General features: G+C 36.1%; 1 protein-coding gene across 18 annotated transcripts in view; it reads left to right on the top strand.

Moving 5' to 3' along the window:
• EFCAB3 (EF-hand calcium binding domain 3) overlaps window positions 1-24,174 on the top strand; it is a 722,802-nt gene that overhangs the window by 122,338 nt on the left and 576,290 nt on the right. For all 18 annotated transcript variants that reach the window (XR_008916397.1, XR_008916396.1, XR_008916398.1 and 15 more), the window contains exons 40-50: window positions 474-617; window positions 1,821-1,889; window positions 3,582-3,725; window positions 13,064-13,132; window positions 15,364-15,507; window positions 16,366-16,437; window positions 18,646-18,789; window positions 20,984-21,055; window positions 21,563-21,706; window positions 23,038-23,112; window positions 23,692-23,835. Coding sequence is in view for 15 of the 18 variants with exons in the window: in XM_056817026.1 (XP_056673004.1) it covers window positions 474-617; window positions 1,821-1,889; window positions 3,582-3,725; window positions 13,064-13,132; window positions 15,364-15,507; window positions 16,366-16,437; window positions 18,646-18,789; window positions 20,984-21,055; window positions 21,563-21,706; window positions 23,038-23,112; window positions 23,692-23,835 (1,221 nt within the window). In the remaining 3 variants the exon portion in view is untranslated. The remainder of the gene's footprint in view (window positions 1-473; window positions 618-1,820; window positions 1,890-3,581; window positions 3,726-13,063; window positions 13,133-15,363; window positions 15,508-16,365; window positions 16,438-18,645; window positions 18,790-20,983; window positions 21,056-21,562; window positions 21,707-23,037; window positions 23,113-23,691; window positions 23,836-24,174) is intronic.

The raw sequence follows: 24,174 nt of genomic DNA on the forward strand, positions 1-24,174 counted from the left end.
AGAGGAGAAAAAGAAGTCTCTAGTAATGTGCCACATTTGGCATGTTTGCACTTAAAAAAAAAATTTGGACTTTTGCTTTTGCCTTGAATTAATACTTAGGCTGATGAGATCATATTTTATTAAATTGCTATTTCTTTAAGAGCAGTAAAAGTCTGACTTTCCCTTTGGTTAGCAAGTTAGGAGCATGCAGTGTCATTTAATTCAACTTAATCAACCAGCATGGGCTCAACTAACTGATTATTATTATCAGGCACCATGTTTAGTGCTAAAGATCCAAAGACAATTCTTCCTTTAATGAGTTTCTCTTCTGTTCAGTTATTCAAGCCACTTTAGTGATACCAAGAAAGCCAAGAACCACAGCTCTGTAAAATGAATATATTTGCTTTCTCCCCTTTCTCTTGTTCCGACATCTATAGATTTTTTCAAATTAGCCAATTTAAAAAGCTTAGCCCTTTGATCATTTTTCTCTTTAGGAATACAAAATGCAGTTAACGTTGTCACCAGTGTTAAGGATGGGAAAGTCAAGATGACTGATGTTCCGTCTGTCCTGGACAGCTTGGGATTCGATGTAGATGCAAAAGAGACTACAGAAATATTGAACTCTATTGTGCCAGATGGTAAGAACTTATTAGGTTATTTGCAGAGGGTAAAGGAGGGTGCATATTCTTTCTAACGGCAAAGTAAAATTTTAATATTCCCAAAAGGTTAAACATTTGAAACTAGGATAGGTTGGCTAGGGATAGTGCTTTTATTAATCCTGAGTATTTCTCCTCTTGAAAGGCAAATGGTGGGGGGGAAGATGGGAAACTAGAGAACTGAGGCTGCTAGGTGGTGTTGTGGCTAGAGTACTAGACCGAGAGTCAGGAGGGCGAAGGTCTTATCAGCTTGGGTAAGATTCTGAATCTTTGCCTCAGGCTCCTCATCTGTAAAATGAGGATAAAAAAAGCACCCGTCTCCCAGGCTTATTATATATTAAGAGGATGTACTTGCCATTTGGTGTGTATAAATGCTAGTTGTTCTGATGAGGATGGAGAATAGATTGTGAACATTTCATCAAGTTCTTAGAAGAAGCTCTTCTTTCCCAATTTCCCAATTTCCACTGAATATTATTTATTCTTATCTCAGCATGTCCATTTCTGGATTCTATCAACCTCTCAGGGTCTCCCCCTTGATCGTCTGAATCTTCTCTGGCATCTCATTCTATTATCCTTGGCTTGCCTTTTTTAAAGGTCTATACTTGTTCTGTGTATGTCCTGGTATGTTCCTTCACTGCTTCCCTTTTTGCTATCCTGTCCTGCTAAACTGAAGCCGTTCACCTCAATTTTATAAGCATTTATTGAATGCCTCCTCTGTGCTAGGTGCCCGAAATACAAAGGCAAAGGCAGTAATAGTCTTTGCCCTGAAGACTTACGTCCGAAGAGAGGGAACTAATACATGCACAAATAAATACATGCTAAATACAGAGGAGGTGGGTAACACGCACTGATTTCTAAGTTGATGGGGGAGCATTAGAAATTAACGAGTCTGTGTCAATATTGAGGCTTCACTCCTAGAGCCTCACTGGCACTAAAGTCTATTGTCAGGTCTCTCCCTTCAATTTTTACAGATCCTTCTGACTGGATAGGGTAGAATATCACTTACAGACGTTCTCTTGGGGCAGATGGGCTTCTCTCAGACTAATTTCTGGGATAGCTTTTGAACTTTGGGGTTGCTCTACACATCACAAAGGAAGAGGAAGGTAACCAGGCTTTCTATTTTATTGTGTACTTTATAGACTTAGCGTTAATTACTTTTTTCCTTCCCACCCCTCCATTTTGTAGAAGGAGAAGTGAATTTAAAGGAAGTTGTCAAGAAATTGGATGATAGCAAAAAATTGGAGCAGGCCCAACGTGAGTATAAATGAGTCTTCCTGTCCTTATGTTAGTTTACATATAATGATGTAACATTTTTATTCATGTATATTCAATATAAAATTTATGATTTTTTTTAAACTCTTACCTTTTGTCTTAGAATCAATACTGTGTATTGGTTCTTTAGGCAAAAGAGAGGCTAGCAATTAACCTTTAAGAACATGGTAGGGAATTGTCCAATCTAGTGCAGTAGGTGTTCCAAGGGGTCAGTGGCCAGAGCAATCAGAGTAACCAGAGTTCAGTCCTTGGACTCTGCATAGGCATGTGGTGTGGAGGCCAAATTACAGCACTGAACCCCTTTCCTTAATTAAAGAGTGGTTTTTCTGACTAGGAAAAAAAAAGAACATGGGGGGGAGGAATGAAATGGCTCAGTGCATTGAGAGTGGCCTAAAGATGGGAGGTCCTGGGTTCTAATTTGACCTCAGACACTTTCTAACTGTGTGACCTTAGGCAAGTCACTTCATCCCCATTGCCTAGCTCTTACCTCTCTTCTGCCTTGGGACCAATACACAGAATTGATTCTAAGATGAAAGGTAAGAGTATAAAAAAAAAAAGCATGAAGTTGCTAGAGTCAACCCTCATCCTATTGTACTTATACTGTTTAAACATTTACATAAAAATCAATAGAAAATAAACAAACAGTAAGTTTGTGTTTTATATCCCTTTCTAAGTCGATTTTAAAGTCTTACTTCCTTTCACTTTTGTTAGCTGTGACCCGTGTTCAAAATATTCTGGTTCTATTTGTCTTTCTCCATATTAATCAATTGACAAGCATTTATCAGCCATTTATTATGAACCAGGCACTGTGCTTACTCAAAAGATACAAAGAAAAAGTAAACATGGTTCTTCATGTTTCCCAGTTTACTTTTTACAATCTTGTCTGAGTCTGGATTTCTTCCATTTGCTTTGCATTGGCTTCTTTGTTTTTTCATCTTGATTTTTCTTTTCGCTTTCTTCAGACTAGTTTTCTCTAGTTGACCTGATTCTTTCAATAGTCTTATTCTTCTAGCTTCTTTTCAAGAACAATAGGCCATTTAGGTACACTAGCACTTGTGAATGAACATGAGCCATTGCAAAATGGCTCCTGAGAAACATCAGTCCTGGACTCTCCTAAAGCCTCCGAAAGATACAGTCAAAACAGTATTTGTAATGGCTATGAAGAAACTATCACAACTGATGGATTATAATGACATAATTCACACCACCTCTTTATTTTTGTCATTAATATTTCAGTCATTATAGATATAAAATTACATTTATAAAGCTTTTTGCAAACCTCAAAATGCTATACATGGGTCACTTAGTCAAATATAAGCACCTGGAGGACAAGGAGGACTGTTTTCATTTTTGTCTATACCCACAGTGCTCAAAATAGTTCCTGGAATGAAGTATGTGCTTAATAAATCTTTTCTGGGTTGAGTTAAACTATTGTTATTATTATATATATATATGTTATTATAGACTATGTTAATATATATATGTTATAATAATCAGAAGCAATGAAGCTTCTTTATTTTTATGAAGACAAGCAGGAATACAGAGAGTTTTTCCCTTTTTATAGGTTCCCAAATTCAAGACCCCTCATTCTGAAAAGTGAACACAGTGTTCAAATATGTTTATTCAGACTCACCAGCTTATTGATTTGACCCTTTTATTTGCCTGTATAAATAGGATTTGAAAATGCAAAGATGGTTGTTACCAGTGTCAATCAAGGGAAAGTCAATGTTGATGATCTAGACAACACTTTGAAGAGCTTGGGAATCAATTTAACGGATGAACATGTTCAAGAACTAAAGAAAGCTGTTGAGGTTGATGGTGAGTACTTCAGCTATTTTTCTCAAGTCCTTTTATTTTTAACTTGAATTTTTTTTCAATTACACAGAAACAATTTTTGACATTTGTTATCTAACATTTGGCTATTCAGATTCTCTCCCTCCTTCCCTTATATGTCTGACAAGTAAATAATTCTGTGTTCTCCTAATTTCTTTATGGTGTCATCCCTTATTTCTAGATCAAATATCCTTTTGGACTTTATTTTGATATATGATATGAGATGCCAGTTTATGCCTAGTTTCTTGCCATGTTATTTCAGGATTTTCTCAGCATTTTTTTTGTCAGTGAGTTAGGGTCATTAACTACTGTGTATTGATTGCCTAATCTATTCCACTAATCCACTACTCTATTAGCCAATGCCAAATTGTTTTGATAATTACTGTTTTATAACAGAGTTCGAAATCTTGTATGGCCAGGCATTCTTCCTTCACATTTTTTCCTACCAATTCCCTTGATATTCTTTACTTTTTGTTCTTTCAGATGAATTTTGGAATTATTTTTTCTGGCTCTATAATTTTTGGGTAGTTTGATATGGTGCTGGATAGATAAAATTAATTTAGGTAGGATTGTCATTTAAAAAATTATATTGGCTCAATCTATCCATGAGTAATTAACATTTGTCCAGTTATTTTAGTTCTGACTTTATTTGTGGGAAATGTATTTTGTAATTGTCCTCATTAAATTGCTGGATTTGTTTTGGTAGGTATACCCCCAGGAATTTTCTATTGTCTACAGCTGTCCTAATATGTGATCAGTTTTTGTGAAGGTGCCATGCCATGTACTACTGGGGGAAACAATATATTCCTTTCTATTCCCATTCTTTTTTCTCAAGAGGTCTATCATATTAGAAAGTTTTCTAAAGTTCTACTTACCTTACCTCCTTAACTTCTTTCTTATTTATTCTTTGGTTGGATTTATCTAATTCTGAGAGGAAAAGGTTGAGGTACCCCACTAGTAAAGTTTTACTGCCTATTTCCTTTGTCACTCTTGTAAGCTTCTCCTTAAGGAATTTGGATGCTATGCTGTTTGATGTATATATATATATATATATATATATATATATATATATATATATGTTTAGTTTTGATATTGTTTCACTATCTGTGGTGTGTTTTTTTTAATCAAAATGTAACTTCCTTATCTCTTATTTAGATCAATTTTTATTTTTTACTTTGTCTGAGATCATGATTGCTTCTCCTGCTTTTAAAAAAAATTTTAGGTGAGGCATAATAGATTCTGATCCAGCCTCTTACTTTTACTTGGTGTGCCTCTCTGTTTTAAAATTGTTTCTTGGGAGCAGCTGGGTGGCTCAGTGGATTGAGAGCCAGGCTTTTCCTAGCTGTGTGACCCTGGGCAAGTCACTTAAACCCCATTGCCTAGCCCTTATCATTCTTCTGCCTTGGAACCAATACATAGTTTTGATTCTAAGGGGGGAAGGTATGTTTTGTTTTGTTTTTTTTTTTAAGTGTTTCTTATAGAGGCATTTTGTAGGATTCAGCTTTTTAATCCACGATACCATCGTGGTTCATTTTATGGGTTAGTTCATCCTAGTCACTCACAGTTATGATTACTAATTGTGTGTTTCCCTCCATCTTTACCTGTTTATCCTCTCTCTCTCTCTCTCCCTTCCCCTATTCACAAATGTCTTGTTTCCTACCTCTGTCTTCTCCAATTCACCCTCCTTTTTGTCTATTCCACTCTCCCTTTTCCCCCTTCCTACCTATTTCCCTACAGGGTAAATAGGTTTCTATAGCTGACTGACTGTGTTATTCCTACTTTGAGCTAATTCTAATGAGAATAAGGTTGAAGTGTTTTCCCCTTTATTGACTTTTTTTGTATTGACTTTTATGTGCCTCTTAATGTGAAATAATTTACCTCCTTCTGTCCTTTTCTCTTTATGCTTTCCTCTTTCTCTTCTCTTTATCTTTTTAATCAACCCATCTTATTCAACTTATTTTCTTCCTTTTATCTATGTATACTTCTCACTGCCTTAATAGTGATAAAGTCCTTAAGGTATCTTAAGAATTTAAATATCTGTAGTCCTTTAAATACTTCAAGAATCATGGATATCTTAAGTATCTTAATTGTCACCTTCCCAGGCATGAATGAATTCTATGTAAACTTATTCAAACTTTAAGTTTTCACTTTTCTATTATCTTTTTATACTTTTGTTGAATGTTGGATTTGCTCATAGACTTTTTTTCTGCTCTCTCTCTCTCTCTTTGGGGAGGGGGCGCTGTAATGCCTGGAAATCTTTTATTTTATTAAATATACTATTTACCCCCTGGAAAATTATGCTTAGTTTTATTGATATTATTCTTGATTGTATATGATTCTTGATTATAATCCTAGATCAGTGATGGTGAATCTATGGCACATGTGCCATAGATTGCACACATAGATCTCTCTGTGGGTATACATACCAAGGACCCAGGTGTCCCAAGGACTGAGTGGGCCCATCCCTGCAGCACAGAGTTCACAAGAGTTCCTAACTAGAAAGCAAGAGGAAGGCACAGCTGGGATGCTCCTCTCCCCCTCTTTCCAGTAGGAGTTAGTAAGCAGTTCACTTCAAGACAGCATCCCTTGAGGGACAAGATTGCCCCACCCCATTCAGAATACAATTGCCTCTTAATTATCTTTGGCCTGATAAGACAGAAACTACTTATGTCTTTACTATCAGAAGCAAGCACGGACTTTATGATTCAAAATATTTTGGCCATTTGGAGATATATCTTTTGAGTTTGTGCTTTTAAAATGTTCAAAACTGTAGTCTAGTGATGTAGGAATAAGTTTTATGAAATTGGGGCTAGGCTAAAAGCCTCTTCAGCTCCCTTCCCCAGTTTCTTCCAGAAGCAAACTGAGGGGGGGGGGCGTGCTTTAATTTTATTCTCACAATTGTTGCTTGTTAATCTCTCAATCAGCCCTGCATTCAGATTAAAACCTGACTTTAACCCTTGACCATTTGCTAAAAAGGTTAATTTGGAGGATACATGCTTCAGGAAGGCTGGAATGTGATGGGGTGAATGTGTCAGGATGATGTGATTTAACCTGAGGGTTATATTTTCCTATGAATCCCTATAAGCTGGGGCTTATTTTGCCTTTTCTTCTAGATTTGAGGGGATCATACATAGCTCATATAACTAGAGGGGAGTAGAGTGATTGTGCCCCTTGCCTCTCCTCTTCCCAAGCTTGACTACATCACCTACTCCCTTGCTCAAGAGTCCAATTGGAGTGCTTCCTACCTCCCCTGGGTGAAGTAAGGGGGGGGGGTAGGTCATGCCTAGCACTCAGTGAGAAGGAAGGGCACAGAATGTGGTCTCTGAGGGGGCATAGGCTCAGCACTTGTTCTGGGGAATGGGGTGAGGTGGGGCCTGGCACTGTATTTCTTAAAGGTTCCCCATCATTGTCCTAGATCCTTTTCCTTTTGGAATATTATCATATTCTGTGCCTTTCATGCCTTTAACATAGGAACTTTTGGTCTTATATAATGCTGACTATGGCTCCATATTTGAGTTGTTTCCTTCTGTTTGATTAAAGATCTCAGAGGTTTTGGCTATATTAGCCCCAGGGTATTTCTTTTTAGGGTCTTTTTAAGGAAGAGATTGGCTGGCAGATTCTTTCCATTTCTATTTTCTCCGATGATTTCTTATATGTTCTTTTCTTTTTTTGATCATACCTTTCAGGTATTTTGATATTTCTTAGATTGTCTCTCCTGCATCTCTTTTCTTAGTCAGATGCTTTTCCAGTGATGTATTTCAGACTTTTATTATTTTTTCATTCTTTTGATTTTGTTTTATTGTTTCCTGTTGTCTTATGGAGGCACTCCCTTTCATTTGTCCAATTCTAAATTTTAGGAAGTTATGTTCTTCCTTGAGCTTTTTTTGTTTCCTTTTATATTTGGCCAATTTTTCTTTTTAAGAATTACCTTTGTCAGTATTTTTTTTTACCTCCATTTCTATTTGGCTCAGTCTAGTCTTTAGGAATTTATGTTTTCTTCAGTTAATTTTTCTCCAAGTTGTTGAATCTTTATACCATTTCTTTTATTATTTGATTTTTTAAAACTTCTTTTCAAGTTCTTCTGAAAGTTCTTTTGGGGCCTGACATTCTGTTTCACTTTCCTTAGAATCTTTACATATCTTCTTTCATTGCTTCAGGCCACTTGGCAATTAGTTAGACCAGTCTCCAGTTCCACCATTAAGTTGCCTCAGGCCATTTGGCAATTGGGCTTCTCCCTCACTCTATTGTTTCATTTCCTTAGGCTATGTGAAATGCTTTTACCTGCTCTTGAGTTCTTCTGGTTCTTCCAGGCCTCACTCACTAGTCTACTCTCCCTTATCCTAGTGGGACGTGTGCCTCTCACTTTTCTTCATTTTGAGTTGGTTTATTTTCTATTTTTGTGTGTCTGGAGGATTTGGATGAGCAAAGCATCCCTTACTCTGCCATCTTAGCTCCCAGTATACAATTCTCAACCTAATACGTTAGGTTATTTTTCCATTGCATATGTGTTCTTTCTAAAGACTAAAAATTCAGCATTTCCAACAAATTTAAGAATGGAAATCTTGGGAATGGTAAGAATGGGATGATAATGGCAATAGCCTTACCTTTCAGGATGTACCAAATCTTTCCTTCTGGAAAAGGAATGGTAAAAGACTGATGAGAGCCAGCTAGAAGGTCAAGAACTCTTGAATTTAGTAGATTTTCTCTGTTCTGACCTATTCCATCAGTTCATTTTAATTAGTTGTGTTTCTTTGTGCTTACTATGTATCTGAGTTCCTCCAAACTTCAGATACTCTCTTACATTATTGGATTCTACTCCCAGGAATTGGTCCCCATTGTGTTTACTTTGTAGGAACCTTTAAACAAGTATGCCAGCAGGGAATCCATGCTGGCTTTTTGAGAAGCTATTGTTAGCATAGTAGAGGTAGAGTTGGGATGGAAGGAAGAATCCTTCAGTATAATAATATTGGTTATATTATGTTAATACTAATAGTATATTTTAAGCACAAAGTAATATATTATAATTAATATATTGACTAAGGAGGAAATATCTATGTGAGAGAATAGAAAGGGAAAATCAGCTATAGAACAAGGAGAAACATTTAATAGTCATGTGGCTCTCAGGAGAGAAGTATGCCAGCTGTACTCTCCTGGAGCTGCTTGCATTGGTTATGTAAAACCTGGAAGGAATTGAATTTTCATTTCTGGTGAACTCTTAACTAGCCTGTATATCATTGCCTCAGTAGGAAGAGCTGAGGTAGGTGAGTACAAGGAACCAGGACACCTCATTTGGTAGAACTCTCTTGCTAGCAGTGAAGCAATATCTGAATGGTTTGGAATGTTTTTCCTTTTTGTTTCTACAGCTGATTGCCTTCCTCCTGGGAGAGACATTCAGTCAATCAACAAGAATTTATTAATTACTTAGATCAAAGTTCTTCCCACTTTTGGCAGCTAAGTGACTCAGTGGATAGAGAACCAGGCCTGGAGATAAGAGGTCCTAGGTTTAAATCTGGCCTCAGACACTTCTACTTTGGGGCAAGTCACCTAACCCCCATTGTCTAGTCCTTACTGCTCTTATCCCTTAGAACCAATACAAAATATTGATTCTAAGACAGAAAGAGTTTCTTTCTAAAAATTATTTCCCCTAGACTAACATTATTTAAGAAGGTTGTTTTGGCCTAGGTGGGGCCAACCTCACCACCCCAATCTCTTGCCTAGGAAGAATCAGTTTCCCTAATAGAATGGTATTATGTTAAAATTAATTGTGATTGTTCTCTGAATATATATTAATTAGGTGGTCTCCAGGGATTTATTTTCTAAATCCCAAAATGAATTACTAAAGTAAATGGAATTTATGGTAGTTTATTTACAATATTTACAATAGAAAGAAGACATTAAAGAATGAGAGAGAGAGAGAAAACTCTGGCTTCTTCTAATACCAGTTAGAATCTCTAAGGCCCAGCCAGGGGAAGAGAGTCTCAAGAAGATGGGCCTTACCTGGAGGCTTCATGCCTCCAGAAAGGCAGGGTCACTAAGTCAGCTTTTCACTCACCAATGGTGACAGTCTAAAAGAAATATAAGTGTCTGCTGGTCTCTCCTCAAGGCTCTGTCTTCCAAATCACTCCTCCCAGTCAGTGCCCGAATCTCTGAACGACAACTGTCCAAATATCTGAATCCAAATGAATGATCCAAACCCAAATGAATAATCTGAATGAATGAATGATTTGAATGAATGATCTCCTTCTACCTTTTGGTCCTCTTTTTAAAGATCTTTTTTTCTCGTGTCACCTCCCCTAAATTTCACATCTACCAATCACAGCAGACGCTTTTCTTCAGGACTGCCCATTCTTTAGTTCTCACCTTCTTTGGTTAGATTTTTCTCCAGGACTGTCTATTCTTTAGTTCTCACTGTCTCTGGTTAGATTATATCTTTTTGGGTTATTTAACACCTCTTTTGGTAAGTTCACCTTTTGTAGTTACTTAACCCCTTTTTGTGGTTAATTCACCTTTTGTAGTTTACTTAACACTGTTTTGTAGTTAAAATCTAAAAATTAATTTTAGCTTATAATTCTAGCTTCACTATAAAGGAAGAGCTAAATACCTTCATTGTCGCAATCAGGAGATTACAATTTTATCTTTACAATAAAGAAAGAGCTAAGTATCTTCATTGTTACAATCAGGAGATAGCTAAATCCAATCTTCACAGTATGCAGAAAAGACTGCAGATATCATCTATGCCTTCCTGAGACATATACATTTAGACAGATCCATGCAGAAACATATAAACAGGGGTATAACAGAGACACAATACCCTGTGTTTGATTAAAACATTTTATTTTGTGTCTAATTGGATGCTGTGAAGTGATTTAGAATGATTCTTTAAAGATTTATACTTGATGGGAGTCCATTTACCTGATAATAGAATACCAAAAACTTTGGATAGATCTACTTTAAATAATGATTATTCCAGTTAGGACAAATGAAGCTTGCTTTATAACATAGAATCTTTACTCAGTTTTCACCGGCTATATAAAACCTTGTTTTCCTTATAATGAAGCCTGAAACCATATTTTGTAGCAACTGAACCTTCATTGCAAATCATGGCTTATCAAGTGGAAGGTTTTCTTTTAATTGCATAGCTTATACAGCACAATTGATGTTTGAAATTCCTCATTGTAGTGAAAAGAGCACTTAACATGGAGGCCAGGTTCTAACCTTGCTTCTGACACTTGATAACTGTATGGTTCTGGATGTTTACTCAACATTGATAAGTCTTGGTCGTCTTGAGCAGTATTGCACCTTTTGCTTCTGGAATTCACTGTGATATGGTGGAGAGAGTTTTTAGAAATAAATCCAGGAGATATAGGTTTGAATTCTTACCAAGTAAATCACTTCATATCTCCAAGTATGCTTCTTCATTTTAGACTTGTGGATGATAATACTTGTATTGCCTGCTTCATAAAGTTGATGATAGGAAAATACTAAGTAACCTTAAGGGTTAAAGGGCTATATAAAGATGACTTATTATTGTTATTACTATTAATTTCACTATTGAATATTATTAATATGATTATTATATAATTATCCCCAAAATAATTATTGTTCACATAATTTTTAGTGACCATAAATTATTGTTACTAATAATGTCACTATTACCAAAATTATTATTGTTAATATCATTATTGTACAGTGATTATAAAAGTTGTTAGAAACCAAGGAAGTGGGAGAAAAAAATTTTCAAAATCAATTCTGGGACATCTTTTAGTTAATGGTTAATCCTCCCATCCCAATGGAAAATGGAATATTGACAATTTTAAAATACAATTGCAAAAATAAAAGAAATACAATGCCATTCTTTTTGTGGTGCTAAAGAATTGGAAATCAAGGAGATGCCCATCAGTTGGAGAATGGCTGAACAAGTTGTGGTATGTGAGCATGATGGAATACCCTTGTGCTATAAGAAATGATGAACAGGACTTAAAAAAATAACTGGGACTATTTCTATGAACTGAAGCAAAGTGAAGTAGGCAGAAGTAAGAGAACATTGTACGCAATGTTAGCACTACTGTACAATGATCAACTGCCATTGACTTAGCTATGATCCAAGACAATTCCAAAGAACTCATGATGAAAAATTCTGTCCACTTCTAGAGAAAGAACTGATTGAGTATGAATATAGATTGAAGCATAGTTTTTTCATTTTCTCTATTCTTGGATTTTTTTGCAACATGGGAAACATGGAAATCTTTACAATAGGTGGGGGTAAAGATGAATTTAGAGTTGTAACTTTAAATCTAGATTTAAATGGTCACCAAATAAATTTCCCAAGTCAGTCTGGAAATTTATGGTAATTTAGTTAATATAGAGGCAACGGATTTAAGGAGAAGAGAGAGGGAGAGGAAAAAGTTAACTTAAAATGCTCCAGCCCAGGCTGAGCCAGGCAGGAGTTAAACGCCTTGGCCAAAGGGGCCTCTCTGAGCCCAGTGGAAAAGGAAGTCAGTCTTATCACTCACCACTAGACCTTCTCAAGGAAGCTGTCTGAGTGAGCTCCTCCAGGCTGAGTTCCAGGATCGAACTGGCGTCCAGGCTGCTCACAGGAAGTGATCAAACAGATCCAACTTTCCAGGAAAAGAGTTTTTGAGAGATGAAAAAATCCCAAATATATAGACCTTTCACCCTTGTGTCTCCACCTCTAAATTTTCACATCTAGTGATCACATCAAAGGCTTTCTCCAGGACTGGCCATACTTTTAGTTCTCATCTTCTTTGATTAGTTTATATCTTTTGAGCTACTTCACACTTCTTTGTTAAGTTCATCTTTTGTTAGTTACTTGACCTTTTTGTAATTAATTTAACCTTTATAGTTACTTAACACCTTTTTGTATTAAGGTCTAAAAATAGACTTAGCTTAAAGTTCTAGCTTCACTATAAGGTGAGAACTAAGTACCTTCATTGTTCAATTAGGAGGTTACAACTTTATCTTCCCCTAAAGTATGTCTAAGTAGGATGGAGTAATGTAAAGTACCACAAGACATTCCTGATTCTGTTAAAGAGAGTGTCTTCATTGTTACAATCGAGAGATAGCTAAATCAAATCTTCTAAAATAGGGTCTGAGTAGGGTGGAGTAGTTTTAAAATTTACATGGAGGAGGTTTGGGAAGGATGAGGAGAATTCAGAACTTCAATTTTTTTTAATGTTTAAAATAAATAATAAAATGAAAAAATTAAAGACAATTGGCATTCTCCCTTTTCTATACCTACTTTTACAAAATTTACTGGTCTTCCAACTCAAGTAGCTGAAATACTTTTTTTTCTCATTTTTCAGAAGAAGGAATGGTAAATTTAGATGAGGTTGTCAAGAAATTAATGGATGAAAAAAAACAAAAGGCCCAAAGTGAGTATGAATGTGAAACTTCTCATTCTTATGTATACATTTTTACATGGATTAGGAAAGAATTTAACTTTTTACATGGATATATTCATTTCTATTTTATTTTTACCTTTATTTTATTTTAAAATGGATTATGACTATATATAAATAGCAAATTGGGAATGTTAAAACTCTTACTATATATTTCTTCCCCATTTTGTTAGTGGGTTTATGCATTTTTCTTTAAAAGTTGTTGTGAGGTAAGAGTTTTATAAGACAAAGTACTAAATAAAGTAAATTCATATTATTGTTTAATGAGGTAGTTGATGTTTATATACTGAGGTGCCATACTATTTAGAAAATGCTTTGTCGGATATTGTATGTTAAGTATACAAATATATATATATATATGAAATTATTCTGCCCAGATACTATAGCTGATGTGTGGATACCAAGTGTGATGGGTATATGTGATGGGTGGGAGACATACTTTACATTGTGGTTTCTCCATCTTATGTAAATGTGTAAACACCTGCTTAATCTCTGGATTGGATTGTCCATTGCAGCATATCCTCATGCTAGCATTTCTAGGTTTTCATAGAAGAATCTCTACTACTTGGTTACACTCAAATTCTTTCAAAGTCATAGGGGTAACCTTGTCAAAAGAAATGTTTCTTGACTCCCTGTTTAGTGACTTGGCTAGGGGAACCAGATTGTGAAGATTTGAAGAGAAGAAAGCAGTCAGAGCAAGGATGATAGCCTGGAAAATTTCTGAAGTATAAAGGACCCTGGAGATCATAATGAGATGAGAAGATTAGGCTTAGAAAGGAGTAAGAAATGAGAAGAGATGGAAATGGGAGATCATGATTGAATAAAGGAATTTCAGAGCCCTTGAATGTGAAAGACATAGCAAGGTCAAGGGTCTAACTTCCTATTTGAAGATAAAGTAGAAGAGAGGGAAAGACCATGGTAACTCAGGAGATTCTTTAATTACATAGCTAGGAATTTAGAATATTTGAGAGAATAAGATGTTTTTTGAAGCCACCTAATATGAGGGTACACGTTGAGGTCAACAGAGAGACTATGAGTCAAGTGCTGAATTCAATGAAAAAAGCAGATATAATAAGTGGGAGGATTATAGATAATACCCACAAGGATCTGGACTGAATAATAGATTTGGACAGTCAACCTTAAAGAAGAAGTTGCTGAGTGATGACAGTTGAGGGAGAGTCAAGATGTGGTGATAGAGAAGGAGGAGTTAGGGATATGTGAGATGGTTCAACTATTCCTGCAAATGGTGGTCAGGAATAGAAGGGAATTGAGTTATTTTGAGTAAGACCTCAGGGAAAACCAGAAGATGAAATGGAATGTGGTAGGGAAAGGTTTAAATGAAGAGAAAGAACAGGAGTTCCAGGGGGCACTGTGGAATTAAGGGACAAGTATGCAGTAGACGATTGTGCATTTTATGGGTACAATTGAAATGGGCAGAGATGGGAGAATGGTCAGTGCAGATTAGAGATAGGGTTTTGCTTTTTGGCAATTCAGTATCCCAGGGGATTAAGGATCATAGAGATTGAAAGAATGAGACGATATGTATGGATGAGAGAATCTTTGTTGATGAACATAGATGAGTAGAATGTTAAAATTCTGGGTTCAATCTCTCATCTCCCTACCTTGTTGTCTGTCATAACAACCCAATATTCTGGTTCTCTGTTCCTGCACCTTGAGTGGTTTGGAGTCGAAGAAGATTGGGGTTTGAATCTTGCCTCTGATGAAACCTACTAGCTTTTTAATCCTGGGCAAATTATATAACCTCTAGGTTCCTCTGGGGATTTCCTTGGAAATATCTACTAAATCATAGAAAAGTTATTATCTTCATCATTAGTGTGGAGAGAGTTTGGAGTCAGAAGACTTGGGTTCTAATCCTAGCTTTGCCACTGTTATGACACATGGGCATATACTTGACCTCTATGGTCCTCAGTTTTCTCATCTGTATAGCGGAATCTCTGGAATAAGTGATTTCCAAGGTCTCTTCTAGCTCTAAATCTGTGGTCTCATAATGCAAATACATTGAAAGTTGGAATTTTTTTGGTTGTTATTTTTTAAAATAACAATAAAATTCATACAGATTCATTCAGGTTCCTTCAGTGAGGCCCTTAGTCCAACAATCATTTCCCAAAGAGAATTTAGTTCTCCCAAATTAGGCTTTAGAGTCACCAACTTAATGGTTTTCATTTTGATTTGTATACATATAGTTCTAGAAGATGCAGCCTTTATTGTCAGCAGTGTCACAGATGGAAAAGTCAAGGTTAGTGATCTTGCACCTGTCCTGAAGCACATGGGGGCTGATTTAGCCAATGAAGATGTTAAAGAAGCATTGAAATCTGTTGATGTTGATGGTGAGTACTACCACTACCTACCAGATTATTTTTCTTAGCATATAAGAGGAGATTCATGTTCTTTCTGGCACTGTATTTAAAATTTCAGTTATTCCTAGAAGGATAAACAATTTTGAAGTGGAGAGGGTGACTGGCAGTGACCTTGGCTTCTGGAGTTCTTGTTTTGTTCTTTTCTTTTCTGGAAAGAAATTTGGGGGAATAGAGGTGAGGTATTTGGTTGACAGAGAGTGGTTGGAGAGCAGGAAAAAGGAGAGGGAAGGACTGCGATCCTACCAACTTCTCAAAAATAATTCCTTTTGTCTTGAGAGAGGACACTACATCAGTCTGTCCCTTTCTGGGTTCCATCAGTCTAAGTGTCTTTCTCCACTTCAATCTTTGGTCCTTCTGGCACTGGTTCCTCAATTTACTTGGTGTACAGAGATGCTCACTATGCCTTTTGTTCTTTGCTGGTAGCTTAAAAAACTATCCACGCTGGCTTTTCATAAAAGCAGACTGCCCCACGTAGCCTCCCTTTATAATCTACTTAATTGTGAGTTGATTAGTTTGAGATGACCTATTTCCCAAAGATCCCAAAGATCCCAAAGATGGACATCTTTGTGAGTTTTACAAATTCAAGGATCATTGGAGGGCCCTTAGAACCAGTCCAGGTCTTTCAAATGTTTTAAAGATATTGCTTTTTTGTTGGCCTGGAGCCTCTCCCCTCTCCAAATGAGAAAGCACCTTTATTCTCATGGAATTCATCTGCCGCCATAGGGATTGTTGACATGAGTGATGGTAATATTTCAATATATTGTATTCCAGTGAATTAAAGACATACTGAAATATGTCTAAACTGAATTGTGTTTTTCTCTTTTGTAGAAACTGGGATGGTGAATCTTGAGGCGTTTGTCAATCAAGTACCCATATCCAAATTGTCTCCTAAAATCCAACGTATGTATAGACAAAACTTTGTCTTGTATTGATGTATATATTAAGATATTTTGTAGATAGGAATTTACCTTTAAAAAAAGACAAACAACAATGAATTTCTATCCAACCTCTGTTTCCCTTTTAGTCTTTCTATAATTAGACGTATCGTCTTTAATAGCAAGCCACAAATGTCAAACCCTTTGCTGCTTTTGGGGTTGACACTTTGTCCTTTAATATTATCCAATCAGCCAACATTTATTGAGCAGTTTTTGGGGGGTTATACAGTTAGGTAGCACAGTGGAAAGAGCTTTGGATTTGTAATAAAGGAGACAAGTTCAAATCCTGACACAGATACTCATTAGTGGCCTGATCCTGAGCAAGTCACTTTACCTCTTGTTAGCCTTAGTTTCCTCATATGTAAAATGGAATAATAGCATCTACCTCCCAAAGTTGTGAAAATCAAATTAAATAACATAAGTAAAGCACTCTGCAAAACTTAAATCATTAGATAAAAAAATGCTAGCTATTAAGACAGTTCTGAACCTTCAGGTGATTAGTTTAATTATGTCCATTTCAGTGATTTTTGGGGGCAGCTGGGTGACTCAGTGGATTGAGAGCCAGGCCTAGAGATGGGAGCACCTAGGTTCAAATCTGGCCTCAGACACTTCCTAGCTGTGTGACCCTGGGCAAGTCACTTGACCCCCATTGTCTAGCCCATACCACTCTTCTGCCTTAGAATTGACTCTAAGATGGAAAGTAAGGGGTATAAAAAAAAATTCATACATTATATGAATAGGCACCATGAAGGGTGCAAAGACAAAATAAGAATCCTTCTCCTCAAGGAGCTTACCTACTCTCAAGTAGAAGAAATGTGTACACAGATAAGCGATTACAAAAGATATCCAAAGTAATTTCTAGGGGGGAGCAAAAGGTTCATGTCTAATATGAATTAAACAGGGAGACACAGATTGAATACAAGAAATTATTTTATGAGCTGTTGCAAGGGAGCACAAGATTAGCTGCCCATTGAGAGTTATATCCTAATGAATAAGCAAAGGAAGACATTTCCTTGGATTGGAAAAAAATGAAATGGATCATGACAAATGAGTGGAATTTGTCCAGGAGTGTCAATGATGTGTCCTCAGCCTACAGAGACTTGAGGTCAACTTTACTTAACCTAGTTCAGTTGAGTCCTCTATTAAGGGACCCAGACTGGGATGAGAGCAAGCAAAGCCAGGTCAGCCAGTAAGAAAAACTTTTCTAACAATTAGTTATCCTGAGGTGGGAGATATTCCTTGGGAAGTGGTGGGCTCTTCTTTGCTGGAGACCTTTGAGCAAAGAAGATTGCTTGTAAGGGGATTAGAAAATGGGGGACTATCAGGGCAGGCTATTGATGATTTCATAAAACACAAATACTGGATCATTCCCTATTTAGAGAGAGATTGAACTAGATGGTCTCTGAAATCCAATTCTGAGATACTCTGATTTTGTCATAAACAACAAACAAAATTTTGTCATCCAACAAACTCTTCTTCATTTCTATTTAACAATCATTTTTAAGCATTTATGTGCTGGGCATTCTGCTGAGTACTAGCTAGGGATATACAAAGACAAAAAATGAAATAGTCTGTGCCTTAAGGTTGATTATTAATCAATTCTTTTTAAAGAAAAAGAAACAACTTCTAAGAGGATCCACATTTTAACTATGCCCATGGTGAATCGAGCCTGGGAAGGGCATGAATTATATAACCCCTGATAATGAGGTCTTCTTATTAAATTGGTATCTCATGCAATCAATGATTTTTTTTTTAAATAGTGGTATGAAGGGAGAGACAATTAGGTAGCTCAGGGGACAGAAAGCCAAGCCTAAAGAAGTTCAAATATGGCCTCAGGCACTTCCTAGTGGTGAGACCCTGAGCAAGTCACTTAATCACCATTGCCTAGCTCTTATCACTCTTTTGCCTTGGAACCAATTCAGAGATTTTATTCTAAGATGGAAGGTAGGGATTGTTTTAAAAAATAGTAATAAGGAGGAATATTGAGATTTTTTTCCCTTCTGAAATGACTTCAATGAGACTATTATTGCTATCTGTATGAGCCTGTGTAAGGCTGCTTAGTGTCTCTGGACCTTGGTCCTTAATCAGTAAAATGAAGACTAGGTAGATGACTTCTAAGATCAGCTGCACCAATTTAATAATTTTACTCTTTTTTTTTTGTACATACTTATAGAAAATAAAAAAATACATGATATTATCAACAATGTTGTTGACGGAAAAATCAATATTGAAAACCTGAAACCCACTCTGGAGGGGTTAGGAATTAGGTTAAGTGACGAAGAGCTGAGAAGAGCAATCAAATCTGTTAAGGTGGATGGTAAGTACTTTAGCTTTTTATCAGATGCATTGAGATCCTTGTCTTTCCAGTAATGTTGCTAATATTTTGAAATCCTCCCCAGAAAGTGGAGTTGGGTGGTATAGTAGAGTGATTGTTGCAGTAGCATTATCTTTCAGGGATTCTACATCTATCTACCTGGAAGGAGAACAGTAAAGAAATAACCACTTATAGGATTAGGGAAGTTGAGAGGACTAAGGTGTGATTGGAATTCCATCAGCTTCCAAAAGTGAGCTTACAGCCTTGGAGAATTGGTTGAAAGTACTCAGGAAAGTTTATTCTCGAAACAAGAAGAGACAAGGATGGGCCATATTAATTGTTTTTAAGTATCTGAAAAATTGTCTTGTGAAAGAGGAATTTATACTTATTTTCTTTGACCCCAACAGGTGGAATTCTAGAAGTAAATGGGCAAAAAACATTAGAAAAAGATGGATTTTAATTTAATGTACAGAAAAACTTCCTTACACTCATAGCAGCCCAGAAGTATAATGGGGCTGTTTTAGAAGTAGGTACTCCATCAATAGGAGGCCAAATGATCCCTTACAGGAGATACTGTAAAAAGGGCTTGATGTTCAGGTATGGATGCTGACCTCCAAGGCCCCTTCCAAATCTGAGATTCTAGATTTATATTAGGGAGCCCCACTGATCCCAATATATAATTAAAAATTACATTCTTATCTCATTCTTATCTCTATGTGCCCATTTCAGGATTTTATTATCCTTTCGGGACCCTTCCCCTTTTGACTCTTATATTGTTCCTTCCTGATGTTGGTTCATCACTTGCTTGTTTGAAGGCATCATCTTCAAGCTTTGAGTTCTTCTGTATTGGAGTGTGCCAATAAGAAATATGGAATTACTTGTTGCAAAATGGCAGCAGAGCCTTCTTCTGTCCTCTTCTTAGCCATGAGAGTACTAGCTTGAGATAATTTATTATCTTACAATCACTTGTGGGTTGTTTTTTATTGACTTGTTTTTAAATTTTATTGCTGCCTTCTGTTTTTATAAGACAGGATGGTGTAATAGAAAGGTTTGACAGATTTTGAACTGGGTGTGAATCCTAGCTCTGCCAATTTATTTAACCTTTCTGGGTTTTAAAATGAGGGAACTGGAGTAGATGACCTTCTAAGGTCCCTTGTACTTCTTAATCTGTCAACCAACTTTCAACTCTGGCCATTTTCTCTGTCTGTCCCCAGGCCTGAAATATTCTCATCCCCCCACACCAACTGTTATCCTCCCTGACCTTTTATTTTTTATTGGAAGCCTTCTTTAACCTCTCAATCCCAGTGCCTTCACTCTGTTATTTCCCATTGCCTATTTATCTTGAATATAGCTTGCTTTGTATATACTATATGTGTTTGCATATTTTTTCTCCCATTAGATTGTGAGCTCCTTTGAGGGCACATAGTAGGCATTTAATAAATGTTTTTTTGATTGATTGAACCAACGAATCATCCTTTGTAACAAAGAAAAACATTGAAACAACTGACAAAGTTAGGGATTTTTAGAGTCTGAGTTCACTAAGGAGAGCGTTCCAGGTTTAGACACTATTTAACTTTAATTTGTGAGTCAAGTTCCACTTGGTACTTTTCCAAATGAAAGCGTTTCTTATCTTAAACTGTATGCCTCTGCTGTGTGCACCTTCTGCTTTTGAATTTAGAAACACTACTGAAAAGGTTAAAAACTAAGGTAGGGGTAGAAGGAGTTTTTCTTAATTATCTTCTAAAGTACCTTTTAGTTTTGTCTATGATCTACATAAAATAAACCACTGGAAAGTTGGTGATTCACCAAAAAATTACCAGCCTTCTTCTGACTAAAAGTTTGTAGATTATGGGCAACTAGAAGGCACAGGAGATAGAGCACCAGGCCTGGAGTCAGGAAGACTCATTTTCATAAATTGAAATCCAGCCTCAGAAAACTTGACTAATTGGGTGACTCTGGGCAAGTCATTTAGCCCTGTTGGCCTTCATTTCCTCATCTGTCAAATGAGCTGAAGAAGGAAATGGCAAACCACTCTAGTATCTTTGCCAAGAAAATCCCAAATGGGGTCACAAAGAATCAGGCATAACTGGTAACAGTGAAACAATACAACACAACATGCAGATCTAGCTTTGAGGGGTGTTTTAGTCTCTTCGTTGGAATATATTTCTAAATCCAGGACTTTTCCCTCTTATTATAGAAGATGGAAATATGGATTTTAAAGACATTGTTGAGAAAGCAGAGGAGAGCCTTTACATGACAGAAAATAAACGTGAGTATTGATAAGCTTTCTCACATTTGAGTTGACACTTGTTAGAATTTATAAAGATAGGAATTTAACTCTTTAATAAATAACCAGCCCTTCTTTTCTTCTTGATATAGAACTGTACGATCTATGATGTTTGTTCCAGCTTTATTTTTGCAATCTTTTCCAGTGAGCTTAGGACCCAATTAATTTGTTAGTTCATTTTAAGACTTTAAGTGATTAGTTAAAATTAGGAAGCTATGATCAACAACACATGTAAAATCCAGTGGAATTGTGCATTGGCTAAGGGAGGGTGGTGGGAGGAGGGGAGGGAAAGAACATGAATCATCTAATCATGGGAAAATTTTCTTAATCAATAAAATTAAATTAAAAAAATAAAATTAGGAAGCTAGTAGATTTTGAACTTCCTTCTCTACCTTCTTTAACTATTTCTAAAGTCAGTCTCCTTTTGTTTTTGTTTTCTTTAGAATCACATATTCAATAATTTAACACTTTTATTTTTACATACCTTAGGACTACAAGATGCAAAAAATATTATTTCCAATGTTAGTGATGGAAAAGTTAATATTGATGATCTGCCAAGTACTCTGGAGAGCTTGGGAATTGATTTAAGTGAAAGAGATATCAAAAAAATACTGGAATCTGTGGAGCCTTTGGGTGAGTAGTGTAAAGTTAAAGAAAGGCAGTGAATACTAGATTTTTTTTACTGACATGATGTGGAAAGACTCCTTCAGGAGTCAGAACCTGAACGAAGACTACTACAGTGCCCATTATCTAGTGAGGTACACAGGGCCACATGGGTCAAGCCAAAATCAATGGGGTGGGATGGGGGCATACTGCCATTCCCATGGCTCTCAGGTTTCAGGGTCTGGGTCAGTCTTCATTGAGACATCATGGAACTGATGTGATGATTTGACTCACCTGACATGTGACCTTTCATTTTAATCCTAGATGAATCTTTATGTTTAAGGTATATTTCTTATAAACCATCTATTACTGGGGGAGCAATTGGGTGGCTCAGTGGATAGAGATCCAGCACCAGAGAGAGGAGATCCTGAGTTCAAATGTGACCTCAGACACTTTCTAGCTGTGTGACGCTGGGCAAGTCACTTAACCCTTATTGCCTAGCTTTTATCTCTTCTGCCTTGGAACTGATATACAGTATCGATTCTAAGACAGAAGGTAAGGGCAAAATCCATTAACATATATATTATTTTTAATTCATTTTTTAATTTAATTTTTTTAATTTAATTTAATTAAATAATAATTTAATTTTTAATTAAAAATTAATTTTAATTTTTAATTCATTTTGCTACTCTTCTACATTGTATATGTGAGTTCATTCTCATTCTCAATAAGGGTTATGATCATTAAGTGTGTTTTTCTTTTCATCACATACTCTTAAATTCTATCCTTTATTTGCCTACTATCTCAAAGAAAAAGAAGACTGGAAAAGACAAGGCACAGGATCAGCATTAGTTGTCTGTGATTAAAGTGGCCTCACACTTCTCCTGTCTTTATGTAGCCTATTCCCTAATGTCTGATTCATATACTTTCTTTCTCTCATTTTAGAACTTTCTTTATGATTAGTCAAGTGAAGATTTACTTGTGACTATTTTAGGAATTCTCTACACCATTGAATTCACAAGTCTAGTCGCTATCCCAGTTCCTATCTCTAAATATAAATCAATTCTAGGCTGTATACTATATACTTTATATTTTTGAAATTAGGTCTTAATGAAATGAAAGTGTTTGTTTATAAATGAGTCTAAAAACACCAAAAGTCAAGGGGATAGAAGAGAGCAATTCTTAAGTTCATTTCTGAGATGGTTTTTAGCTTGGGCTCAGCCTTAACAAAACATAAAATAGTAGGTTGGTAATTTACCAACTTAACTATTAATTTCCACTTTGCCTTGTTCTTTGGGGACTTAGCTTTGTATATTTTATCTTCCCACTAGAATATTAAAAATGATTTTTTTCCTTTTTAGCTGAAGATGGAATGGTGGATTTTAAGGATGTTGTCAGTAAAGTGGCTGAATTACGAGACACAAAAAAGAAAAAACGTGAGTATTGAGAAAACTTCCTATTACTATAACATGTGTATTTCTTTAATGGGTTTCTATACATTCCCTTTATCTGGATTTTAACAAATTAAAAATAGCAAATATAAAATTCCAGATTTCATGCTATAATAGTAATAGTAATAGACTGACACCCTTATTGTCTATGGGCTGCTGCTGCTGTGCTGATTCAGTTACTCCCAAGGCATGCTGCTGGCTTACTAGGACATGACCTGCAAGGAACTGAACTTCACTCTCTCCCAATAAGATAATTCTTTCCTGCCAACCTTCTAAGCTATCTTGGATTGGAAAATTGTTTCTCTCCATCCCTTTTTTTTAAAACCCTTACCTTCTGTTTTAGAATCAATACTGGGTATTGAATATTCAAATTGGTTCTGATACCCTAATTGGTAAGAATAAGAATGTTTATAAATTCTCTTCCAACTAGGAGATATTCTGTAAATCTGTGACTCGGTTCTCATTGAGGTCAAGAACACAAATACATGCCACAGTCAAATTTTCTTATGTTTCTTTAGACTCACAACTTTAATAATTTTACATTTTGATTACACATGCCCACAGGAATTACATTTGCCAATCCACTTGTCTCCAATTTTATTGATAAAAAAATCAAACCAGAAGATGTAGTACCTATCCTGGAGAGCTTGGAGCTTCCAATAAGTGATGAAAATATTAAAAAAGCACTGGAATCCACGGAGTTTGATGGTGAGTACTTAAGATAATCTCTTAAATCAACTGCTTATAGTATATGAAGATCCACATTCTTTTCTCAACACAACTAAAATGTTTGTCACTATTGCAAGGTTAAGAGTTGGAGTATAATGATTGTAATAAAGGTATTACCTCATGGAAGTCTAGGTTTCTCCTCCTGTAAATGTAATAGTGAAAGGATCATGTTGGGGGAAATAATATAGGAAGGGGAGAAAAGGATGTAGGACATAGTCTGATTGTTCACCATCCCTGCTCTCTCTGTCTCTGTATTTCCAACCTCTCTATCATCCTACTCCTCTTCTATGTGACTCTCTTTCCCTCTCTTCCTCTCTC

The sequence above is a fragment of the Monodelphis domestica genome, chromosome 2 (assembly GCF_027887165.1).
Source record: "Monodelphis domestica isolate mMonDom1 chromosome 2, mMonDom1.pri, whole genome shotgun sequence".
Classification (NCBI taxonomy): domain Eukaryota; kingdom Metazoa; phylum Chordata; class Mammalia; order Didelphimorphia; family Didelphidae; genus Monodelphis; species Monodelphis domestica.